Here is a 22,164-nt window from a genome sequence, read left to right on the forward strand (position 1 = left end):
ACAGCAGTTAAGAGCCCAGCTGCTAGCTAAAAGGATGGCAGTTTGAATCCCAAGCTGCTCCTTGGAAACCCTATGGGGAAGTTCTACTCTGTCTTATAGGGTTGCTATGAGTCGCTGTTCAACGGCAGTGAGTTTTTATAGGGATGGAAGAAGCCCTTGTGGCGCAGTAGTTAAAGTGCTTAGCTGCTACCCAAATGGTTGGCGTTTTGAACTCACCACCCAGTCAAGATAATACAGCCTTGGAAATCCTATAGGGCAATTCTACTCTGTCCTAAAGGGTCACTATGAGTTGGAATAAACTCCACGACAGTGGGTTTTGGGTTTATAGGGATGGAAAGGAGCCCCAGCAGTGCAGTGGTTAAGCACCCAGCTGCTAACTGAAAAGTCAGCAGTTCAAGCCCACCAGCTGCTTTGAGGGAGAACAATGTGGCAGTCTGCTCCCACAAAGATTACAGCCTTAGAAACCCTGTGGGGCAGTTCTCCTGTGTCCTATAGGATCGCTGTGAGTCGAAATTGACTCAATGGCATTGGTTATAGGGGTGGAGTAGGGGACTTTGGGTGATAGTAATGATCTGTTTGCTGGGACATGAGTGGTTTGTACGCTTATGGTATATGCATATTTTTGCAGGAATATTGTACTTCAGTCAAAAATCTCAATGAGCAATATATGTACCTAAAGGAAAATGTGGGAAATAAATGAAAATGGGATGAGGGAAAAGCTATAAACAACTAACACTCATACAGTTCAGCCTAGAGATATAAACTATTTACATGTGGACAGTACATGTATACACATATGGACACATGTGATGTGTGTTTATATGCCTACATACACATTAAAAAAAAACCCGTTGCCGTCAAGTCGATTCTGACTCATAGCGACCCTATAGGACAACTGAGAATACATTGCACATGTATTTTACAATCTCCTTTTTAAATATTTTTTTAAATTTAAGTGTTTGTCAGTGAGCTTTTTCTCCCGCCATTAAAAATTCTTCAGGAGAAAAATGTAGAGCAGAATCCAAATTCATGAAAAAAAGACAAGACTTACTGGTCTGAAAGACACTGGAGGAAACTCCCCGACTTTGGCCCCCGGACACTCTGCTAAGTCAGAACTGCAACCACTCCAGAAGCCCACTTTTCAGCCGAAGAGTAGACAGGCTTATAAAACAAGTAATAACACACATCATAACATGCTTCTTAGTTCAATCAAATATACAAGACCAAATGGGCAATATCTGCCCAAAAGCAAAACGAGAAGGCAGGAAGAGGCAGGAACTGGACCAATGGACAGGGGAACCCTATGCAGAAAGGGGGAGCTTCCTGACACAGTGCAGGGATTGCAACTAATGTCACAAAACAATTTGTGTATACATTTTTTAATGAGAAATTGAGCTGTAAACTTTCATCTAAGGCACAATTAAAAAATAGAAATTAATTTTTTTTTTTTTTTTTTTAGAGAATCCTTTGTAAATGTTTGTCATTTACAATATTCTCTTGGGCGGAAGTACCTCGATTTTAACTAGACCATCCTCTCTGGAATGGGACCTTGGCCTCCACCCCGCTACACACTTTTAGACCTCAGACTCTAGGAAGGAGGCTAGGGGTGACCTCGGCCTGGGTCTTACAAGGAGAAGGGGTCCTGGGGGCGGGTACCTCCACAGCAGGTGTGCCTCTGACCAGTCTTACTCTGCTCTCTCCTCTCCCCACAGTGCCCGGCTTCCCGTATCCAGCTGCCACCGCGGCGGCAGCCTACCGAGGCGCACACCTGCGTGGCCGCGGTCGCACCGTGTACAACACCTTCCGGGCCGCTGCGCCCCCACCCCCCATCCCGGCCTATGGCGGGTAAGTGGACCAGCCTGGAGGGCCTTCCTGCGCAGCCCTCACCCTCCAGAGGCATGGAGCTGTTTGCGAGTGCATGCTGGTCTTGACACCCCCTCCCAGGACCGCCCCAGCACGTAGCCCCCCACACGCCTGGTGTGCAGCACCTTGCAAAAGAGTATTGAAAAATGAGTGTAATTTGTCCTGTCATGGTTGGTGCCTTTAAGCATTCTACATGTCACATGTTGTTATGTAAATTCTCTTTGAGACTGAATGCTGGAGAACAGAGAAATGGTTACAGCCAAAGTTGTATTTCTGATGATTGCAAACATCTGGTTATTAAGGAGGTTGGATCACATTTGCCCCCTGAATTCGTCCAGTGATTGAGGTTTTCATACATAAAAATCACTGGGATCGCATTACTGCCCTCCCCAAAGACATCTTGTGCTGCAAAGTTTATGAACCTTTTGCTGAAAAGAGAAAATTAGGCATTGTGTGCATCAAATACCAACACTCAACAGTTCAATGACATTGGAATAAAGGTTCTGTTTGGGTGGATTTTTCCAAAACAGCCTTTGTCTTCCTTTCCCCTCTGTGGATAAATGTATATTAAGTGTTCCCTGTTGTTGGCTTGGTCCTTCTGTGCATGGACTCTGGTATTGCCAAGTGAATATCAAGACATATTGGCGAATGCCCCAAAAAGCTACTGGTGTGGTCAGCTGCACTCCTGAAACACCACTCTCTGTGCTTTGCTTTTAGGGATGGCAGTAGAACCTTCTGGCATCCCTGGGCATCCCTCTAAGGCAGTGGTCCTCTACCATGGTGACTGTGCCCCCAGGGGACATTTGGAATGTTTAGAGACATTTCTGAATGTCAAAACTAGGGGAGGTGCTACTGGCATCTAGTGAGTAGGGGCCAGGAACGCTGCTCAACATCCTACAATGTACAGGACAGCCCACACCAAAAAATGATCCAGCCCAAATGTCTGCAGCCCTGCTGTAAGGGAAACCCAGCTGTGCCCAAGGTGGTCTGGTACAGAATGTCTCTGGTCAGTGACCAGCTTTCTGGTTAGTAGAAAGAATATGGCGGCATTTAAATCAGTGTGAAGGGGCTAAAGACCTACAATTCTTTTTTTTTGCTTTGTTGCTTATAAATCTTTTAGAAAACCTGAAATAGCCTAGATCATCTCTGTTATCCTGATGACAAAGGGAAACACTTTTTCCCTTTATTTATTCATATCTCACCCATTCCAAAACAGAGCAATTAAGCCATTTTAAAAATGCATATGGTAATGCAAAGTTAAGAATGTAAAGAGATGGAACTAGATGAAATCATCAGAAAGAAAATGGAAGAAAAGAAATCAGACAATATCCGCTGGCTTTCTTGTGTAGACCTTAGAGTTGGGTCAACTCTGAGCTGCTGAGTAGACAAAACACAATATTTTTAACCAAAAAGATAATGGATTCTAACAAACCAAGGAGGGACTAGCCCTAAATTTTCCCCATTCCCCCCAAATGCATCCGCATGTCCTGGGTGTTACGTATCTCATCATGGGATAGAAGGGACCCTCGAGAGTGTAGTTCAATCATTATCCCCAGTTACTCCATATCGAGCCCATTTCATAGATCAAGAAGTGCAGAAATAAAGATTTGTTATTCCCAAGGTCACATAATGAGTTATGAAGTGGGGGCGGGGGCAGGCAACAAGTTACCCTCTAGGCTCATGTAGTTACTAAAGGACGATTCATAAGCCTTAAATACAAAATTGCACATTTATACCACATTAGTTTATCTGAACACCGTTATCTCAGCAGATGGTAATTATAGCTCAGTATATGTACCCTCAGTATCTCACTACTATATTGAAAAAAAAAAAAAGTAAAGCAAAATTTTAAGGCTTATTCTCACATGAACAATTTATAAAACTCCCAGAATAGCACACCTTCTGTAAGATGGAAATTTGCTAACTCTGAATGGATGTGCTCTTTGCTGGGTATAACCATGCATAACTCACAAACGCCTCGTTCACCAGGGAGAGAATCAGGCATTTTCCACGCGGTGAAGCAATGTGTGTTAAAATGGATTTAATTTTAACATTCTAGCAAAATAACCCCAAAATGTTGGTTATGGTTGCAGATTGTGCCTCTTTGTTGACAACATTGACTGGAATGCTGAAACCACCCTTAGGAACAAGGTAGAATTCTCCAGAAGGGAGACAGTAGAAGGACAGAAAGGGAGGGGCGTGGAGCAGCCACCAGCATCTGTAAGAGCTAAGTGCCAGTCGGAAGGAAATTCAGCTAGTTGCCTAGGTGTTTGGCTGGGTTACAAACTACCTGAAGTGCCTTCTTACCCAATGAAAAAGTATGAGCCCAACATCTTAAACAGGGGCTTCCCTTTTCATTTGGATTGTTTGACATGGGCATTAGCTATAGCATTTTGGTCTCGGTTCTCTGGGTGGCTTTGGGCAAGATAGTCTGAATTTCATCAAGGGATTAATTTTGACATCTGTACAACTTCCCAGAGTTACCTTCAGAGCTGCTCTGAGTGGACTCTGTGCTAATTTGGGTAAAGGAAAGATGTAGAATCCCAAGAGAGAATTTTTTTAGAGTTGGCCAGTGTAAGAATGAATGCTGCAGATAGTTTCTTTGAGAAGGTTTTCAGACTTGATCCTAACAAAGCCTCTGACACCAGCTTCTGAGGCTAAGTCTGTGTACCTTTCTGGATATAAATCAGCCAGGCTTTTTGGTGACAATTTCTTGATTTCTGATCCCCAGCCTGTATTACCTGATGCTCAAGAACTTTCTCATGTAGTATGCTGTTGTCATGTGCCATCAAGTCGATTCCAACTCATCGTTGACCCCATGGTACAGAGTAGAACTACCCCTTAGTGTACTCTAGGCTGTCACCTTTACAGCAGCAGGTCTCTGGGTCTTTCTCCCGGGGAGCTGCTGGGTGGGTTCCAACTGCCAACCTTTGTGTTAGCAACCAAATGCTTAACGATTTCGCCACCAGGGCTCCTTCTCATTTAGTATAAATACTAGGACCTGAAATCAGTATCCCTCATTCTCAGAATATTTTCCAAAATTCTCTCTAGCTTTTCATTTGTTTTTAGTGGGGTTTCTTACTCAAATTCTTAGATGGTTTTTAAAATGTCACCCCAAAAGCCTCTCAATTGAGTGCATTTATGGAAAGTAGTTATTAAATTTTTTTTGGTGGGGGGGCGGGTATTGGAATGTTACAGATGCCTTTAAAAATGTACTTAAAAGTGTGCCTTTTCCCTAAAAAACACTGCCATGTACGTGCACACACACACACACACACACACACACACACAATTCTATATAAACATCAGGGAGTTCGTGGACCCACCTGATAACCATTCAAAAATGGCTAGATTTGAACCCATTAAAAACATTTAATTGGTTTTCCTGTTGGATGGGGCAGCAGGGTAGAGGAGTTTTAAATAGACTTTGCTTCAAGACTATATTTGTGCCTGGTCCATATTCTGTCACACAAGCAGATTGTATAGTTCGGGGGACATCCTGTACTTTCTTTTTCCCCTTTGATTTTATTTTTTTAAGTAAACTAATTTGCTGTAGTGCAGTCATTCCCTGCTTGCATTCATCCAAATATTTAACCACTGTTATTATTTCCCTAAGAAAATGAGATGTGCACTTGCATTATGGTCTTGCAAAAGCATATTGCAGTCCTCCTGTGATTGACGGGCAAGACAATTACCTCTGCATGGCTAGGCAGACCATCTCTGCATTAAAATAGGGCTGTGTCTGTTCAATGCGTGACCTCACCTCCTTCCTCCCATGCCTCGGCTGTGATTCCTGTATCTACAGCTGCACACTAACAGTGGGACCCTGAGCCCTCCTTTCCCTACATAGCTGATATTTTAAGTGAAACTATTTCTTTGAGCCTTAAAAAAAAACAAAACAAGAAAGTTTGGGTACGTTCTTGGAAACCAGCATGCGACTTTGTAGAAGAGTTATATTTTGCCCAGCTCCCCCTTACAAATAGTACCTAGGAAGCTGGCCCTCAGTTTTGTTTCCAGTGTAAAGTAAGACTTGGGAGATGGCGTGTCCACACTGCAATGATTCTCCAAGTGTGTAGTCACTGGACCTGGAGTCCCTGGGGGGCACAAAAGGTTAATGTGTTCAGCTGCTAACCAAAAGGTTGGAGGTTTGAGTCCATCCAGAGGCACCTCAGAAGAAAGGCTTGTAGATCTATTTCCAAAAAAATCACTATGGAAAACCCTGTAGAATACAGTTCTATTCTGACACACATGGGGTCTCCATGAGTTGGAGTCAACCAGATGGCAAACTGTACCTGGGTGGTGCAAATGGTTAGTGGACTAGGAAGCTAACCAAAAGGTTGGAGGTTCAAGGCCACTCAGAGGCACCGTGAAAGAAAGGCCTGGTGATCTAATTCTAAAAAAATCAGCCATCGAAAACCCTGTGGGGCACAGTTCTGCTGTGACACACAGGGGTTCACCACATGAGGCCGAATCAGCTCACAGCAACTGGTGTGCCGGTAATCCTTGAACCAGCAGCCTCGGCATCACCTGTCTCTTATTGGAAATGCAAATTCTCAGCCTTGCCACCCTCATCCACATCTATCGAATCAGACCGTCTGGGCTTGGGGCATAGCCACAGCATTTCAACAAGCCTTCCAGGCGATTCTGATATGCGCTCAAGTTTGACCGCTGCCTGCCATAGTAGTTAAAAGTTTGGGCCTTGGCACCACGCTACCTGGGCTAGAATCCCAGCTTAGTCAATACTGAGCTCTCTTAACTTCATCTCTAAAGAGATGATAATAACAGTATCCATCTCTTCAAGGTATTAAGAGGATTAAATGGGATAATGAGCATCGGATGCTTAGACTGGGGACTGACACACACTAATTGCTCTATAAGTGTGAGTAGTGGTGGTAGTCGTGCATGTTCTATTGCTAGTAGCTTAGGAGAAATGCACACAGCACACTGGTAACCTGGTAGCCCATTTAGTGGCTTCCATTTCATGCTGCGAACTAGGATGACCATATTGGCTGCTTGTTCTTCAGCGTGATTATGAAGGTAGATCACTCATCCTCTTGTTCATTTCTCTCCAAAACTTTCAGAAGTCACTCTTGGTGTAAACAAACGATACGTACAGGTGAAGTTTATACTGTTTTTGCTAGGTGCCTTCAGAGCCCTGGTGGCACAGTGGTTAAGCATTTGCCTGCTAACCAGAAGGTCAGCAGTTCGAATCCAGCAGCCACTGCTTGGAAATCGTATGGGGCAGTTCTACTCTGTCCTATAGGGTCGCTAGGAATTGGAATAGACTTGATGACAATGGGTTTGGGTTTTCTTTTTTGGTTAGGTGCCATCAAGTTGATTTCAACTCATAACGATCCCATGTGACAGAGTAGAACTGCCTCACAGGGTTTTCTAGGCCGTAATCTTTACAGGAGCAGATTGCCAGGCCTTTCACCCTGCTGGGTGGATTCAAACCACCAACTTTTGGGTTAGCAGCTGTGTATTTAACTGTTGCACCACCAGGGCTCCTTATAGTTTATAACAGCAGCTAGGCTTCTTCCTTTCCTCTCTCTGCTGGGCCTCTCAACCCCCCAAAGTCCTTCCTCCCAGCCCTCAGAGCGGGCTAGGCACCCTCCAGGGCCTGAGCCTCACACTGTCTGTTCCCTTTGCCTATCTGCTCTTCTTTCCTCACTACCTAGCTAATCCTTGAGATTTCCAAGTCACTTGCTCAGCCTTCCCTGACCTCTGCTTCCTTCCATTATACATTCCTAAAGGCCGTTGTTCTCCCCTTTCCTGGGCCTGTCACAGTACAAGTTGTCATTGATGTGCATGGCTCTGTGCTTGTGTGTGCTGCGAGGGCAGGTTTAGTGCCGGCTTGCCCACGCTGCATCCATGCCGTAGCGTAGTGGTTGGAGTACAGCGGACATTCAGTTACTATTCTCTTCACGCCTGGATTGCTTTCTGCCTAGACTGCTGGGCTGATCTCCTAACTCAGAGTCCAGTTTTGAATCTTTCTCCTCTTCCCCTCCTGCACTGTTAATAGCCATTGGCACTGAGTAACCACATCAGGGGCCAACCTGAGCATGTGGACTTCCTCCTCCTCATCAGTTACTGAATTCTCCCTGGAGCTGAGAAAGAAATGACTCAGAGAAATGCCTCTGTGTCATATTCTGCCACCTCCTAAAAATGCCCGACCTCCGCTTTCAAACATGGGCAATATTCACCCAACAGATATCTCTCCAACACTTCCTAGGTACGAGGTAATATGTTAGGCATATAGTGGTATCGAATCATGAAGAAGTTTTTGGGAATGTCTCTCAAGGCAAAATAAGCCACTACATAATACATACCCTTAAAATGAGGTAGAAATTAATGGTAGCCCAGCCGAGGGCAGAAAAAGTGACGTTGGCGTTCACAGGAGGGAAGAAGAACTCAGCTTTGTGTGGGCATTAGGTAAAGCTGATAGAGTTGGTGAGGTTTAATAAGAGTTATCATGTTGTAAGTCGCTAAGTGGTGCAAGCAGTTCGTGTGCTTGGCTGCTAACTGAAAGGTTGGAGGTTTGAGTCTACCCAGAAGCTCTGCAAAATAAAGCCCTGGCAAACTACTTCCCAAAAAATCAGCCACTGAAAACAAGCCGCGTCGGGGACAGTTCTATCCTGATACACATGGGGTCGCCATGTGTCGGGGTTGACTTGACAGCAACTGTAACTGTTTACCATGTTGTAGTCACCTCCTTTCTGCCGTGCATGTTACTTATCATTTTACATGCGTTATCTCACTGAGTTCTGTCATCACGGGGGCACTTAGTAACCTTTTCCCCCGTTTTCCATAAGAGTAGATGAAGCTGAGATAGCTTAAGTCATTTGACCAAGGGCACACAGCTACTAGTTGGAGAGGCAGGAACTTGAACCAGATACTCACATGTGCCCCATCTAACTTGGCTCTTGAGTGGTAATCTGCTTTTGGATGAGGATATTTGGGAAAGCGGGGGGGGGGGGGGGGGAAGGCTTTCCAAACACAAGGAATAGTGTGCACAACAGCACAAAAGAATGAAAGAACAGGGCAGAAGCTATTTTGATCTGGTTAAATGATTAGTTCTGGGGTTCTGGACCCAAACTAAATGTTTGCTGCTCCTCCCCCATTTCGTCAGATCTGCTTCAGGTCCTGTTGACAGAGGCTGGCCCAGCCTCCTGACTCCCAGCAGACACTCGGTTTTTATGTTGGAAATGTTGAAAGAGAATTCAGAGTATAGCTCACAGTGCTGCACACCTCGGTATCTTGGATTAGGGTTTCACGCCACTTGACAAGGGCTCTTGTGAACTGTAGCCCTCTAGGATCAAAATAAAAACAGCTGAAAGCTGTTCCTACCAACCTCCTTAGAGTGTGAAATCCCTGCCACCTTTTGAAGGATAATGGTACTTGGGGTTTAGTCAATCAACTCTGAAAAGCTCTGTGAAGCACAATGTAGTGTTCTCCAGCAAACCAGTATCACTGCTGTGTGTGTGCGGGTGTGTGTGTGCGCGTGCATGTGTGTGTGAGTATGTGTGCACGTGTGTGCACCTGAATGTGTGAGTGTGTATGTGTGTGAGTGTACCCGTGTGTGTGTGTTTGTGTGCGAGTGTTGTAAAGTGGCTTCCCTTGGCTCAATGCACTTGGCTTAAATGTGGGTCCACTCTGCTGCTGAAATCTGCTAGAACCCTTGGGTAATCAAAGCTGTGCTTCCATTAGAGCCCCAGCTACATTCAACACTGGGGCTCGTTGGTCCCTTGCCAGAATCATAAATCATCTAGAAACTTCCTGGGAAGATATCACGGAAGGTTATTAATAACACCCACCGACCTTTGAAAAACACAAATTTACAAAGGCATTTTTATATTCGAATATCCTGTGAGCCTCACAAAAGCCCTGGGAGGCGCACAGGCTACATAGGATCCTCACTAGCCCCATTTCAGTGGGGGGAGATGTAAGTCCGTGTCCCATGATCACATAGCTACGAGCTTCTTGTCCTGGCTGCGTCAGCCAAAGTGCACCAAGAAACTTCTGGAAAAGTCCAAGGGGTTTGTCTTTATTTTTTTCCCTCCTGAGAAGTCTCTTCTTTTTGGGACAGTGAGTATACAGGTGGTGACCAGAGACCAGAAGCCAAGCTTGTTGAATCATACTGTGGGCTTTTCTTGGTCTGGATGTAGTGTATGTGAATATACACACATACACACATGTATGTGAATATACACACATACACACATGTATGTGCACAGATGTGCAAACACAAACATGCATCTGTACTTGCACACACACATGGGCATGATGTATGTATGCACACACATAGGTATTCATATATATGCATACACTAACACACATACAAGGAGCCCTGGTGGCACAACAATTAAGTGCTCAGCTGCTAGCTAAAAGGATGGCGATTTGAACCCACTCCGTGGCCCCATGGGAGAAAGACCTGGCAATCTGCCCCTATAAAGATTACAGCCAAGAAAAAAATCCTATGAGGCAGTTCTGCTCTATCACATGGGGTCACTATGAGGCAAAATTGGACTCAGTGGCACCCAACAACAACAAACACACATATATACATACAGATATATACACATATATGTTCACACACACATACACAGATACACACATATATGCATTCATATACATATGCACACACCACATAAACACATGCAAATACACACATATATATAAACACATAAACATATATACACATGCTAACACATGCATATAATTGGAGATATTCCCTTTTATATGCTGTAAAAGACTGGCAAATAGCCAAATATACTATTATAATATTAAAATATATATATAGAAGAGAACAAATATAAACCATTTTGGCATCCCTTATTGAGAAAGCAACTATCCGTGCCCTGCCTTTATCAACCAGACATTATAAACAGATTTTTTGGGGGGGGCGGGGAGGGCTGGAGGAGTTTTGTGGTTTGACGGAATGCAAACTCTGAAGTCTTAAGACCCTCCGACCTGTCCAGGCCTCTGAAGCTCCAACTTAGCCATCTGTGCAATTCGAGGCTGTGAATTTCGGCCTATCCTCCTGAGAAAGCGGGGTGCTGGCTACCACACCCTGATGCCTGGCTACCCCCGGAGCCCGCACTCATTTTCTCGGTTTGATCTGCTGGTGTCTCCAGCCTCCTTAACCAGTGTGAAGGCTCTCCTCGGTTCCTGTGGTTTGGATCTTGCGACCCACCGGACTAACCTGGCCACTTCGGGGGTTGGTGTGTCGCATGGGGAAATGCACTAATATGGATGTTTTTCTTTGTGTGTGCACCCTTGCAGTGTTGTTTACCAGGATGGATTTTATGGTGCAGACATTTATGTAAGTATTCATTAACGTGCATGCCATCCTTGTTTCCTGCCGGAGTCATTCTTTTTACAAGTTTGCTGCATTTATCTCTACCTGGGGTTGTCATTTTCCTCCTCCTCACCTGTAGAGAAGCATCCAGAGGCTCGTGTCGCAGGGCTTCTGCTCACCATAGTCATCACACACTGTGCATTAGAGTGCAGTTAACTCTTTGATCGGCAACAGATTAAAGGTGAGCCCTCCCCCCAACAGAAGGCGTTTCTTTGTGCCAAATTAAAGAACCCAATCCAACACGCAAAAGAAATTTATCTCTAAAGCGACTAGGGCAGCCTGTGTGTTTTCAGTGAAATGTTTAGGATAACAGCTGTACGTACCAGCTGTACAGGGGTAAAGGTATTTTCATGGCTAATGTTTTCGATGTTTTTCTTATCAACACATCTAATTATTTATTTATTACAACAGCCTCAGAAAGACTGTCTCTCTCTCTCCCTCTGAACATGGACATTTTTAGCAAGAAGCATCTAGCTCTCCAAATGAAATGTATGTCAGCTTGAACATTAAACCCTGGTTCTCTAATGCTTTATTTCCTCTACTTACCAAAAATGTAACCAGACTTAGAACTGGTTGTTAAATGGTACCCCTTTATTAAACTTTCTGTTTTTAGGAAAGAGTAAGATTGCTTCCCATCATGGAGACCATAACTAAATTTACCTTTGTTGATCTAAAGGTAGTTTTTCTCCTGCGTTATGATATTAGCAGCACTATTACACAAATGACTGAGAGCAGACACAGTGTAAAATAACTGAGCAGTATTTGGAGGGGGGTTGTTTATAATCATGTAATTTTTTATTACAAGTGACCTACAGTAAGCTCAGTGGATCCTATCTGTTGTTCTATAGACTAGATAACAAAGAAAAATAAAACCATAGTTCTGATCAAATGGATGTCATTTAGCAGAAAATTGACAAAGGCACTGGTGATTTCATTTTCTTCCTATTGAATTTCAAATGATAGTAATTTTGAGACATAGCATTAATCCCTGTCAATGATGGACTTAGTTACATTCTGTTTTTATTGTATCAAAGTACATTTACTATAACCTCTGGGTTAGTTTTTTTTTTTTTTTTAATAATAAAATGAATGAACAACCTGTTTGCCCTTTATTCACCTCGTGAGCAGCCACTTGCCTTTTCTGTGTAGCTTCAGCTGCTGCTTCTCATGTCCTCAGTTTCCAAACTTCTAGTTCCTTCATTCTAAACGGTGAAGCAGGCTGGGCAGAACAAGCCAGAGCTAAGCCACAGCCCCCGGTGCCTGATGGAGGAAGTCAGCAGCCCCCACCCTCAGGCTCCCTGTCCAGGTACCTGATGGAGGAAGTCAGCAGCCCCCACCCTCAGGCTCCCTGTCCAGGTACCTGATGGAGGAAGTCAGCAGCCCCCATCCTCAGGCTCCCTGTCCAGGTACCTGATGGAGGAAGTCAGCAGCCCCCATCCTCAGGCTCCCTGTCCAGGTACCTGATGGAGGAAGTCAGCAGCTCCCACCCTCGGCCTCCCTGTGCTTAGCCTGTGGAGGGAAGTAAGATTCTAGTTACCAAAACTGACTTCAGGGCATTTCATTTTTTTTTTTTTAATTTGGGAAATGGAAGGGACTAGAAAAGGAATGGAGGAATTAGGGGAATAAAAAAAAAAATCCACCAAAAAGAAAACTATCTCCATCAACACCTACCCAAGGAAAAAAAAACTGGATGTTGCTGAGCCTAGCTAAAAATAACAAAAAATACTAAGTCATGACCTGTCATTTATTGAGTATCTACCTCTCTGTGCTTCAGCTTCTTTATTTGTCAGATGACACTAATGAACTGAATTATTCATTTGTGTTTTCCTACGGATATTCCAAGTAGGCATCTTCTCCTTTTCTTGTAGATTCTTGTATAGAAGTAGAAGCTACCTGAAGACAGGGGCTGGGGGATCCCACAAAGAAAGAGAGGGAATAGACTAGTTAGAGTAATTGAGTAATTAGACAGAATGTGACTGTGTCAATTAGGGCAAGAAGCTACATTAGAAAATTTACTATGTTATGTTGTATTAGCTGCCATCGAGTTGGCCTTAGCAGTGGGGACCCCGTGCACAATGGGATTGGACCATGGTGATCCACAGGGTTTTCATTGGCTGATTTTCAGAAGTAGATGGCCAGGCCTTTCTTCCTAGTCTGTCTTAGTCTGAAAGTTCCACCGAATTCTGTTCAACATCATAGCAACACAAAAGCCTCCACTGACAGACAGGCGGTGGCCGCACATAAGGTGCACTGGCTGGGAATCGAACTTGGGTCTCCCTTATGGAAGGCAAGAATTCTACCACTGCCCCCAGAAAATCCACTAGAGCCACACAAATAGAGAAGAGGGACTTAGAAGAGAACAACTATGTCAGCATCTAGATTTAGGTTGCTGTTTTTGGTGCTGTTGAATTGATCTGACTCGTAGTGACTGTATGTGACAGAATAGACCTGCCCCATAGGGTTTCCCAAACTATAATCTTTACGGGAGTAGATCGTCAGTTCTTTCTCCTGTGGAGCTGTTGAGTGAGTTTGAACTGCCGACCTTTCTGTTATCAGCCGAGTGCTTAACCGTTGCACCGCAAAGAGCTCCTTCAGGAAGAGAAATTCCGTCTAAAGAAGAAAGTCACAAAAAGTCCCTTGGTGCTTTTAGTTCTTTTAGGGTCGCTGTGAGTCAGGAGCAAAACAACCGTAGCTAACAAACAACAAATCATTTTAAAACTCTAATTAATTTTTTTTTAGTTTTATTGGACAGAGTAGCAAGCTTCTGGCTTGGATTATTTCTAAGGGAGATAAGAGAGGGTAGTCTCAGATTCTTCCTACTCAGATGGTTCTCCACCCTGTCAGAGCAACTCAACAACGGCAGTACATACACCAGAACACTCCCTTTTCTGTGAACCCTCCTCTCCCCCTCCCCTACCCTGTCTTTTCTCCAAGGTCTATCCCTGCCTCCCACCTGATATTGGAGCCCCCGGGGCATTTCTCAGTCGGGCCTGAGCACAGAGGATTTGAAAGACCTCCATGATCCCTGCAATTGGCAAGTCACAACCTCCTGTCTAGAACTGCCTCCTTCTTAGGCTTCTCAGAGAAGAGGAGAATGGAGAGTTAAGGGAGAGATGATCAGAGATGTCCTGAAATTGCTGGAGGGAGTAGATTGTTAGGAGATGCTGTGAGGCGGAAAGTAAGGGAAAAGCAAGCCCAGCTTGTTAGGGCTGAGCGCAAAGAAAAAGTATCCTATGCAGGAGCTTAGCCTTGCAGAACTGCTCCTTCTAGCCACAAAGGAGACACTGGGGCACCGTGTGAGCGGCTGCTCATCCAACATGATGTAGCAGGCTTCTGCTTCACAAGGAAGGGTAGAAAAGTCATTTCTCAGGTCCCTTCCTCCTGAGGAGACTCGCCACACACACAGACGCGCACATGCATGCTCATGCACACACACACATATGCATACACGCACAAGCGTGCACACATGTGCACGTGTGCATACACACATGCACACACATTTGTATTTAAAGATAGATATTTATATAAATTAAATATATGCTGATCTTTTAAAATACTTATCCTTAAAAATAAAAATATGCATGTACATGTGTGCAATTGTATATATAATTTATAGAACCAGCATATCAATAGAAACCTTGGTGGTGCAATGGTTAAGTCCTCAGCTGCTAACCAAAAGGTTAGTGGTTTGAACCCACCCAGGGGCCCCTCAGGAGCGAGACGTGGGAATCTGCTCCCGTCAAGATTACGGGCCAGAAAACCTTATGGGGCAGTTCTGCTCTGTCACGTGGGGTCACTATGAGTTGGAATCAACTGGACAGCACCCAAGCACATGACAGCAAGTTCACTATTATTTCTTGGTGACGTTCATTTAAATAAATATGTTTTGATTAAAAGTGAGTCAAATTAAAGGGAAAACTTAATCATATCACATATTAAATATTTAGTATTTTAAAAGATAGGTATTTATATGAATTAAATATATGCTGATCTTTAAAAACACCTATCTTTTAAAATAAAAATGTGTTAGCATGTGTGGGCACGTATATATATATATAATTTATGTAACTAGCATATCAAATCTACAAGTTCACAATTATTGCTCATGACATACATTTAAATAAATTTGTTTTAATTAAAAAGTGGTTCAGTTTAAAGAAAAAAGTTAATAACAGTGGAGGTGTACATGGATAGTACAGACTGTTTGAAAGATGACGTAGAATGTTTTCAAGTCCTACACGGCAATTTGTTCCATTTATGGGTGAAGCTATAGATTTTGGGAGGCTAGAAATTGAACAAGAAGCTTAAAATAAGTGAACAGTATTGTATAAGGTCAGGATCACTGAACTTAATTGAGGACCTTGTCTTGACCCAGTCACGGGGAAGGAAATCAAAGAATATAGCATTTAATCAGAAGACGACTGTTTAAAAGGAAAGAGGGACAGAAAGAAATCATACAGAGTGAAAAATGAATGGACAAACTAGTGAATTTTCAGACCGGTCCTAAACAGGTTTCTGTTTGATGCCCTGGCTACACATAATTATTTCTGAATTTGTGTCAATCGGCCGTCCGACGATCCTATAACCGAGAGGTTTCCTCATTTCGCTAGTATCTGAGGTCAGTTATGAGAAGTGTCAGTAGCTACAAGAACAGGCAAAACTAGAAAACAGAAATTCTCCAGATAAAAACCTCTAGTCCTTCGTATTTCTGAGACCCCACTTTCAGTGGCAGCTTGCTGAGATCAGGATTAGGCTGGCCCTCTGTCAGTCACCACCGGGAGGCAGGAGTCCTCCAACAGCTTAAGCGTGGGGGCAGCGGTGGCGGGTCAGTGGTAGAATTCTCTCCTGAGTTCGATTCCCGGCCAGTGCGCCTCATATGCAGCCACCACCCGTCTGTCAGTGGAGGCTTGTGTGTTACTGTGATGCTGAACAGATTTCAGTGGGGCCTCCAGACTAAGACAGACTGGGAAGAAAGGCCTGGTGATTTTCTTCTAAAAATCAGCCTGTGAAAACCCTATGAATCACAACGATCTGATCTGCAGCAGATCATGGGGTTGATGCAGGACCAGGCGGTGTTTTGTCCCATTGGCAGCTAACAATACTAACATGTAAGAGACAAGCTACTCAGCATTTCAGCTGCCTCCCTTTTCTCCTCGCCACAATGCAGCAAAGTGGGAATCTGATTACCACCATTTTTTTTTTTCCCCAATAGAGGTAACTTTTTTTCAGAAAGGAGACTAAATAATTTGTATAGAAAGCCTCACTGAGCCTGGGGCTTAGCCCACATGATCTGGCCAGAGAGTTCAGGGCTTAAGCACTGAGTCAAGAGATAAAGTTACTGCCTCCTCCAGCAAACTGGAGAAATGCAGTGAAGGAAAGGAGAGCAGGGGCTGAGAAGTGAGGACCATGGAGAGGATAACAGGGTGGGCAGGTTGCTGGAGAACAATGTCTGCATGTGAAACGTGAACGCTAGGGGAGAGAGACAGGGACAGATAGACAGGGAGACAGACAGAGAGAGACACACAGGGAGAGAAACGGGGAGAGAGATAGGGAGACAGAGAGAGAGATGGAAAGAGAGACAAGGGGAAAGAGATGGGGAGACAGAGAGAGAGACAGGGAGAGATAGGGAGACAGGGAGAGACAGGGAGAGAGAGAAATGGAGAGAGAGACAGAGAGAAAGACAGGGAGAGAGAGAAACGGAGAGACAAAGACAGGGAGACCGAGATAAACAGAGACGGAGATAGACAGAGAGACAGGGAGACAGAGAGAAACAGGGAGAGAGACAGACAGGAACAGAGAGAGACAGAGAGACGGGGACAGGGAAAGAGACAGAGACAGGAAGACAGAGAGACAAGGAGAGACAGAGAGACAAGGAGAGAGACACAGAGACAGGGAGACAGAGACGGAGACAGAGAGAGACAGAGAGATAGGGAGACAGAGATAGGGAGACAGAGAGAGAGACAGGGAGACAAAGAGACAAAGAGAGACAGAGAAAAAGAGATAGAGACAGGGAGACAGAGAGAGACAGGGAGAGGCAGAGAGAAAGAGACACAGAGACAGGGAGACAGAGAGAAATAAGAACATTGACAGATGTAGCTCCAAAATCTTAGGTTTTTTTTACTAAAAAGCAAAGTTAAATAAAACTAAACTGGGAAGGAAAATTAGAGCATAAAAGAAATACACACACACACACACATATATGCATGTTTTTCCCTGCAGGTCAGACCCCCAAAATGTCCAACCATAAGATTCTCACCTTTGGAGCTGGAGAATTTCACTTGAATCTCTAGCCATCAGATGAAAGGGCAGCCTGACCCACAGACAGCTCCCACGTCAGTCTGTACGGGGGACTACTGAGAGGTTGTCGGCATTAGACTTGACCGAAGGGATGGCATGTGGATGACACACATGCATGACGAGTAGCTTTTCTGGACATATATATTCAAAATTTTCTCGTGTCATATATATCAAAAGTAGCTTTTGCTATTTCCACGTGATTCATCAGTTCTTTCATGAAATGCCATTCTGCTCTCTGTCGTTGGGTTGAAATTAACTTATTAAAAAAAGGTGTTGATGCAATTATGGCTGTGACTGCTGTTGTCTTAACTGCCTCAATAATTAGGGATCGAAATGAAATCCTCAGGTAATCCAGAGAATCCCAGTCACCAGACAAAAAGCTGAATTTGAGAGAGCTAACTTGGGCTGTTGGAATATGCTTATATGCTTTGAAGGTTAAGAAGCCATGAAATTATCTTTTTTTCTTCTTTAAAAATAAACACCGATTATCACACAAATGTAATTAATGGGGTTCGATTCCCATCCCTACCTTCTTTTATCCTCCCAGTTACATAAATTTGCAAATAAACAAAAAAAAGTTTGGCAACGCCTTATTCCCTTTTGGGTTTGGTGGGTTACACCGGGGTCCTAGTGAAGTAAGAGAAGCAAACTTGTAAATGAATTGCTCTGGAATTTCTGTCTGACTTGTGCATTTTCTTTCATTTATTTCATTTTTGCATTGAAAACGTTACATTTCTGTTTCCTTATAGAGTAGTGTATCAAGAGCCTGTGTATGGCAATAAATTGCTGCAGGTATGAAATCCCAACTGGTGGAAAAACTCCTCACTCTGATCGTGGGCTTGCTGTGAAGTCCTACTAACCAGACACCTCCGGGGAGGGGAGATGTTTTCTAACATAGAAGGAGGAAAGACTTAACTGAATTTTCCAGCTTTGATATTAATTCTTCTAGAACAGAGATGATCATCTTTAGATTTTCCCTGCCCCTCTGGTATGTCCACCGATTGGCTTGGGCAATCCCTTCCAATATGAGGATGGTTTTCATGTCTGGCCTTGGGTGACCTTAGCAATGAGCTTTGTTAGACCATGAGACCATCAAAATGGGAGGCCAGTTTGACCATTCATTTCTTGGCTTAAAGTGTACCTGGAGAGAGAGAGACAGCACCCCCAAATCGTTAACTCAACCAACATAAATTCAGGGAAAAGAATTAGAGGGTTTCATGGAATGAATTGTCTGGGTAAGGCTTTAACATGTTCCTAGAGTCACTTGGAATGGTTATACCAAAAACCTCTTGGATATCCAGCTTTGATGGTCAGAATAAGGAGCCCTGGTGGTGCAGTTGTTAAACCCTGTGCTGCTCACTGAAAGATTGTTGGTTCAAACCCACCTAGCTGCTCCAAAGGAGAAAGATGTGGCAATCTGTTTACATAAAGATTACAGGCCAGAAAACCCTATGGGGCAGTTCTAGTCTGTCACATGGGGTTGCCATGAGTTGGAATCAACTCAATGGTACTCAGAAACAACATAGCTAACATAACTCTCCCTGTTCTCATTAGAGCTGGCCAGAAATTTGCTTCACATCTGTTGTTATAGCATTCAAACCCGTTTCCCTCCACCGAAACAACCTCCAGATGAACAAACTTGTATGGAGCAGAAAGAGCCAACGCCCCCATTGGAGTGAAGCTGGTTGAGACTCTCCAAATTGGGCCTGTAATCAAACATTAAAACTGGCCAATAACAATGAAAACAAATGTAAAGAAAGATCAGTGGGTGTTTTATTTCACGAGTTTCCCTGTCGCCTGCAATTCCCATTCTTATTCACTATTAACACAATTAAGAAAGCATATTTTTTACCATCAGAACTGATTGAGTTTTAATGAAAAATCTAATACGAAAAAAGGACAGCTGGGCCTAAGAAAGGACAAACTAATCAAAATTGCTGAGATTGACTTTTATTGTCACATATCAAGAACACTAAATTCTATTGTCACACTTCAAAAATAGCTGTGTGAAGCAGATGAATGGGGGTATGGTTCATATTGCAGTTTTTTATTTGACAAATGTTTCCTTAAATGTTACAATAGCAAATAAAATGTCCATTGAGTTCCTTATTTAACAATCCACCAGTTTTGCACAAAGTAAGACCCTTGTATATTGTCAGTAAGGAGACCTCTACTGCCTGTGATTAAACCCATTATCACTCCTTGGAGTCCCTGGGGGGTGCAAACAGTTAGCACACTCAGCTACTAACGCAAAGGTAGGCAGTTGGAGTCCACCCAGAGACCTCAGAAGAAAGCCTGGTGATCTTCTTCCAAAAAAGTCAGCCATTGAAAACCCTATGGAGCACTGTTCTCTCTGACACACATGGGGTCACCATGAGTTGGAACTGACTTGATGGCAACTGTTTTTTTTTTTTTTTTTATATGTACCCAAGCCAAAGTGAAACAGACACATACACACGTATACAGTCCTACTGCCCTACATCCCCACCAGCACACTAAGCTTTCACCTCTCTTCCTAAGCAATTCACTGTATAGCTATTAGAACATCTTTTATCAAAAGTATGCTCTAAAGTTAAAAATTTGATTTCCATTGTCAAAGTAATCTGAGACACGTTAGAGAGCCACAGTGTTCATCACTGTTGTGTCAGGAAGCCCCACAAATGGAGGAACGAGTTTCATTTCTTTTAACCAAGTGTTTCTCAAACCCGTTTGGTCATGGAACCCTTCCTTTCCCGTGGTGAAGTAGTTAAGAGCTCGGCTGCTAACCAAAAGGCTGGCAGTTTGAATCCACCAGCCACTCCTTGGAAACCTTATGGGTCTGTTCTACTCTGTTCTATAGGGTCACTATGAGTCGGAATCGACTCGATGGCAACAGGTTTGGTTTTTTTGGTATGAATATCCCACCAAGCACAATTATGAAAATGTTCTATTGGCAGGTCATTGAAGGTCCTTAACTGGTGTCTTTTTCAATGGACCACTAGAGGCCTCGATAACGAAAAAAAAAAAAAAAAGTGTTTTCAGAACAAGTGAGCCACATTTTTATTTTGGCGAGAGGAACAACCCATAATGTCCATTTAACATTTATATTTTATATATGGTCACATTTATATTTTGCTCGCCAACATGTGAAAAGTGAGCATGTTTTATGAGCACGGAGTGTAGCACTATCTTGTGCTTCTCGTCCCTTTTTCCTTTGGTTTGGAGGTGGGGAAATTCTAATTGTCAACCACACATTTTGGTCCTACGGACCGGGAGGACCGGGTTTGACAAGAACACGGTCTGCTGGTGGCAAATGGGAGTGAGCACTCCTTCTGCAGACATTAGCACAGAGCCTTGCAGAAGTTCTGGCCACGCTCAGTGAGCCGCAAAATATGGGGCAATAAAATTGATTACAGTCACCTGTTAGAAAGGCAAATTAAAGCAATTTGTATTTTTTTGATCATGTTACAGCGTATGCACATGTGCGCCTAGTTAATACACAACTGTTTTTCCCCTAAAATGGATTTCATACAGAAGAAAAATTGCATAGAAAGACAGTGCAATACTATGTATACACGTGGAGGTATCGAGCCACCAAACCCCCTCCCTCTTTTTTTCAGTTATTACCTGTGTCAGGGATCACTCAGATCTTTGCTGTCTAATACTGTAACTACCAGCCACATGTGGCTATTTAAATTTAAATTCAAATTAACTAAAATTAAAGAAATTAAAAATTCATCTAATTGCACGAGCCACATTTCAAGTGCTCAGTAGCCACTTCTGACAAAAATAAATAAATAAACTCGTTGCCACCGAATCAATTCTGACTCATAGCGACCCTGTAGGACAGAGTAGAACTGCCCCATAAGGTTTCCAAGGAGCACCTGGTAGATTCGAACTGCCAACCTTTTGGTTAGCAGCCACAGCTCTTAACCACTACTCCACCAACCAGGGTTTCCAGACAAAATACCCAAATTAAAGCCAGTTGCCATGGAGTTGACTCCGACTCAGGGGAGCCCCATGCACGTCACAATAGAACTGTGCTCCTTAGGGTTTTCAATGGCTCTGATCTTTTGAAAGTAGATCAGCAGGCCTTTCTTCTAAGGAGCCTTTGGTTGGGCTCAAGCCACCAACTGTTGGGTTCGTAGCCGAGCACCTAACCATCTATGCCTCCCAGGGACTCCTCCACTTACGATAAGTGGCTGCCATATTGGACAGCACAGGTGTAGAAAGTCAATTTGACAGCACTGAGCCCACTGATCAAGCTCAAGATCCCTGTCCCGACTGTCCTGGTGTTAGCAAGCTATGACCTTGATTTATGAATCAGGAATGCTTGTAAACAAATTCCTAAATAACAAAGACAAACATCAGGGCACTGACCACTTGTATCTGCCATGCATAGAACCACTTATTCTCCCTAAATGGCCAAATCAGGTGCAAATATACAGAGTAGGGGTCCTTCCAGAAGCTTCATAGGTGAGCACATCTGTTGTGCAGAAGGATCCTGTGTGTATACACCTGCATTTTATATTTATACAAGAATCTCCAAGGAATTGTCATTGTGGTTCAATATTTGTTACTATTTCCATTCCTGGAGTTCCTCCTACACACCCAACTCACTAGCTACTTTCATTGGCCAAAACTATTGCAGAAGTTGGGGGGGAGGA

General features: G+C 43.6%; 1 protein-coding gene across 2 annotated transcripts in view; it reads left to right on the plus strand.

Annotated features, from left to right (window-relative positions):
- Positions 1 to 22,164, plus strand: part of RBFOX1 (RNA binding fox-1 homolog 1) — a 440,434-nt gene that overhangs the window by 375,764 nt on the left and 42,506 nt on the right. The window contains exons 9-10 of one of the 2 annotated variants that reach the window (XM_049903714.1): positions 1,713 to 1,845; positions 18,268 to 18,310. In XM_049903714.1, coding sequence (XP_049759671.1) covers positions 1,713 to 1,845; positions 18,268 to 18,310 — 176 coding nt within the window. Of the gene's footprint in view, positions 1 to 1,712; positions 1,846 to 11,145; positions 11,186 to 18,267; positions 18,311 to 22,164 lie in introns of both variants that reach the window. The other variant, XM_049903715.1, reaches the window with a different exon arrangement.

This window comes from Elephas maximus, chromosome 12 (genome assembly GCF_024166365.1).
Source record: "Elephas maximus indicus isolate mEleMax1 chromosome 12, mEleMax1 primary haplotype, whole genome shotgun sequence".
Lineage (NCBI taxonomy): Eukaryota > Metazoa > Chordata > Mammalia > Proboscidea > Elephantidae > Elephas > Elephas maximus.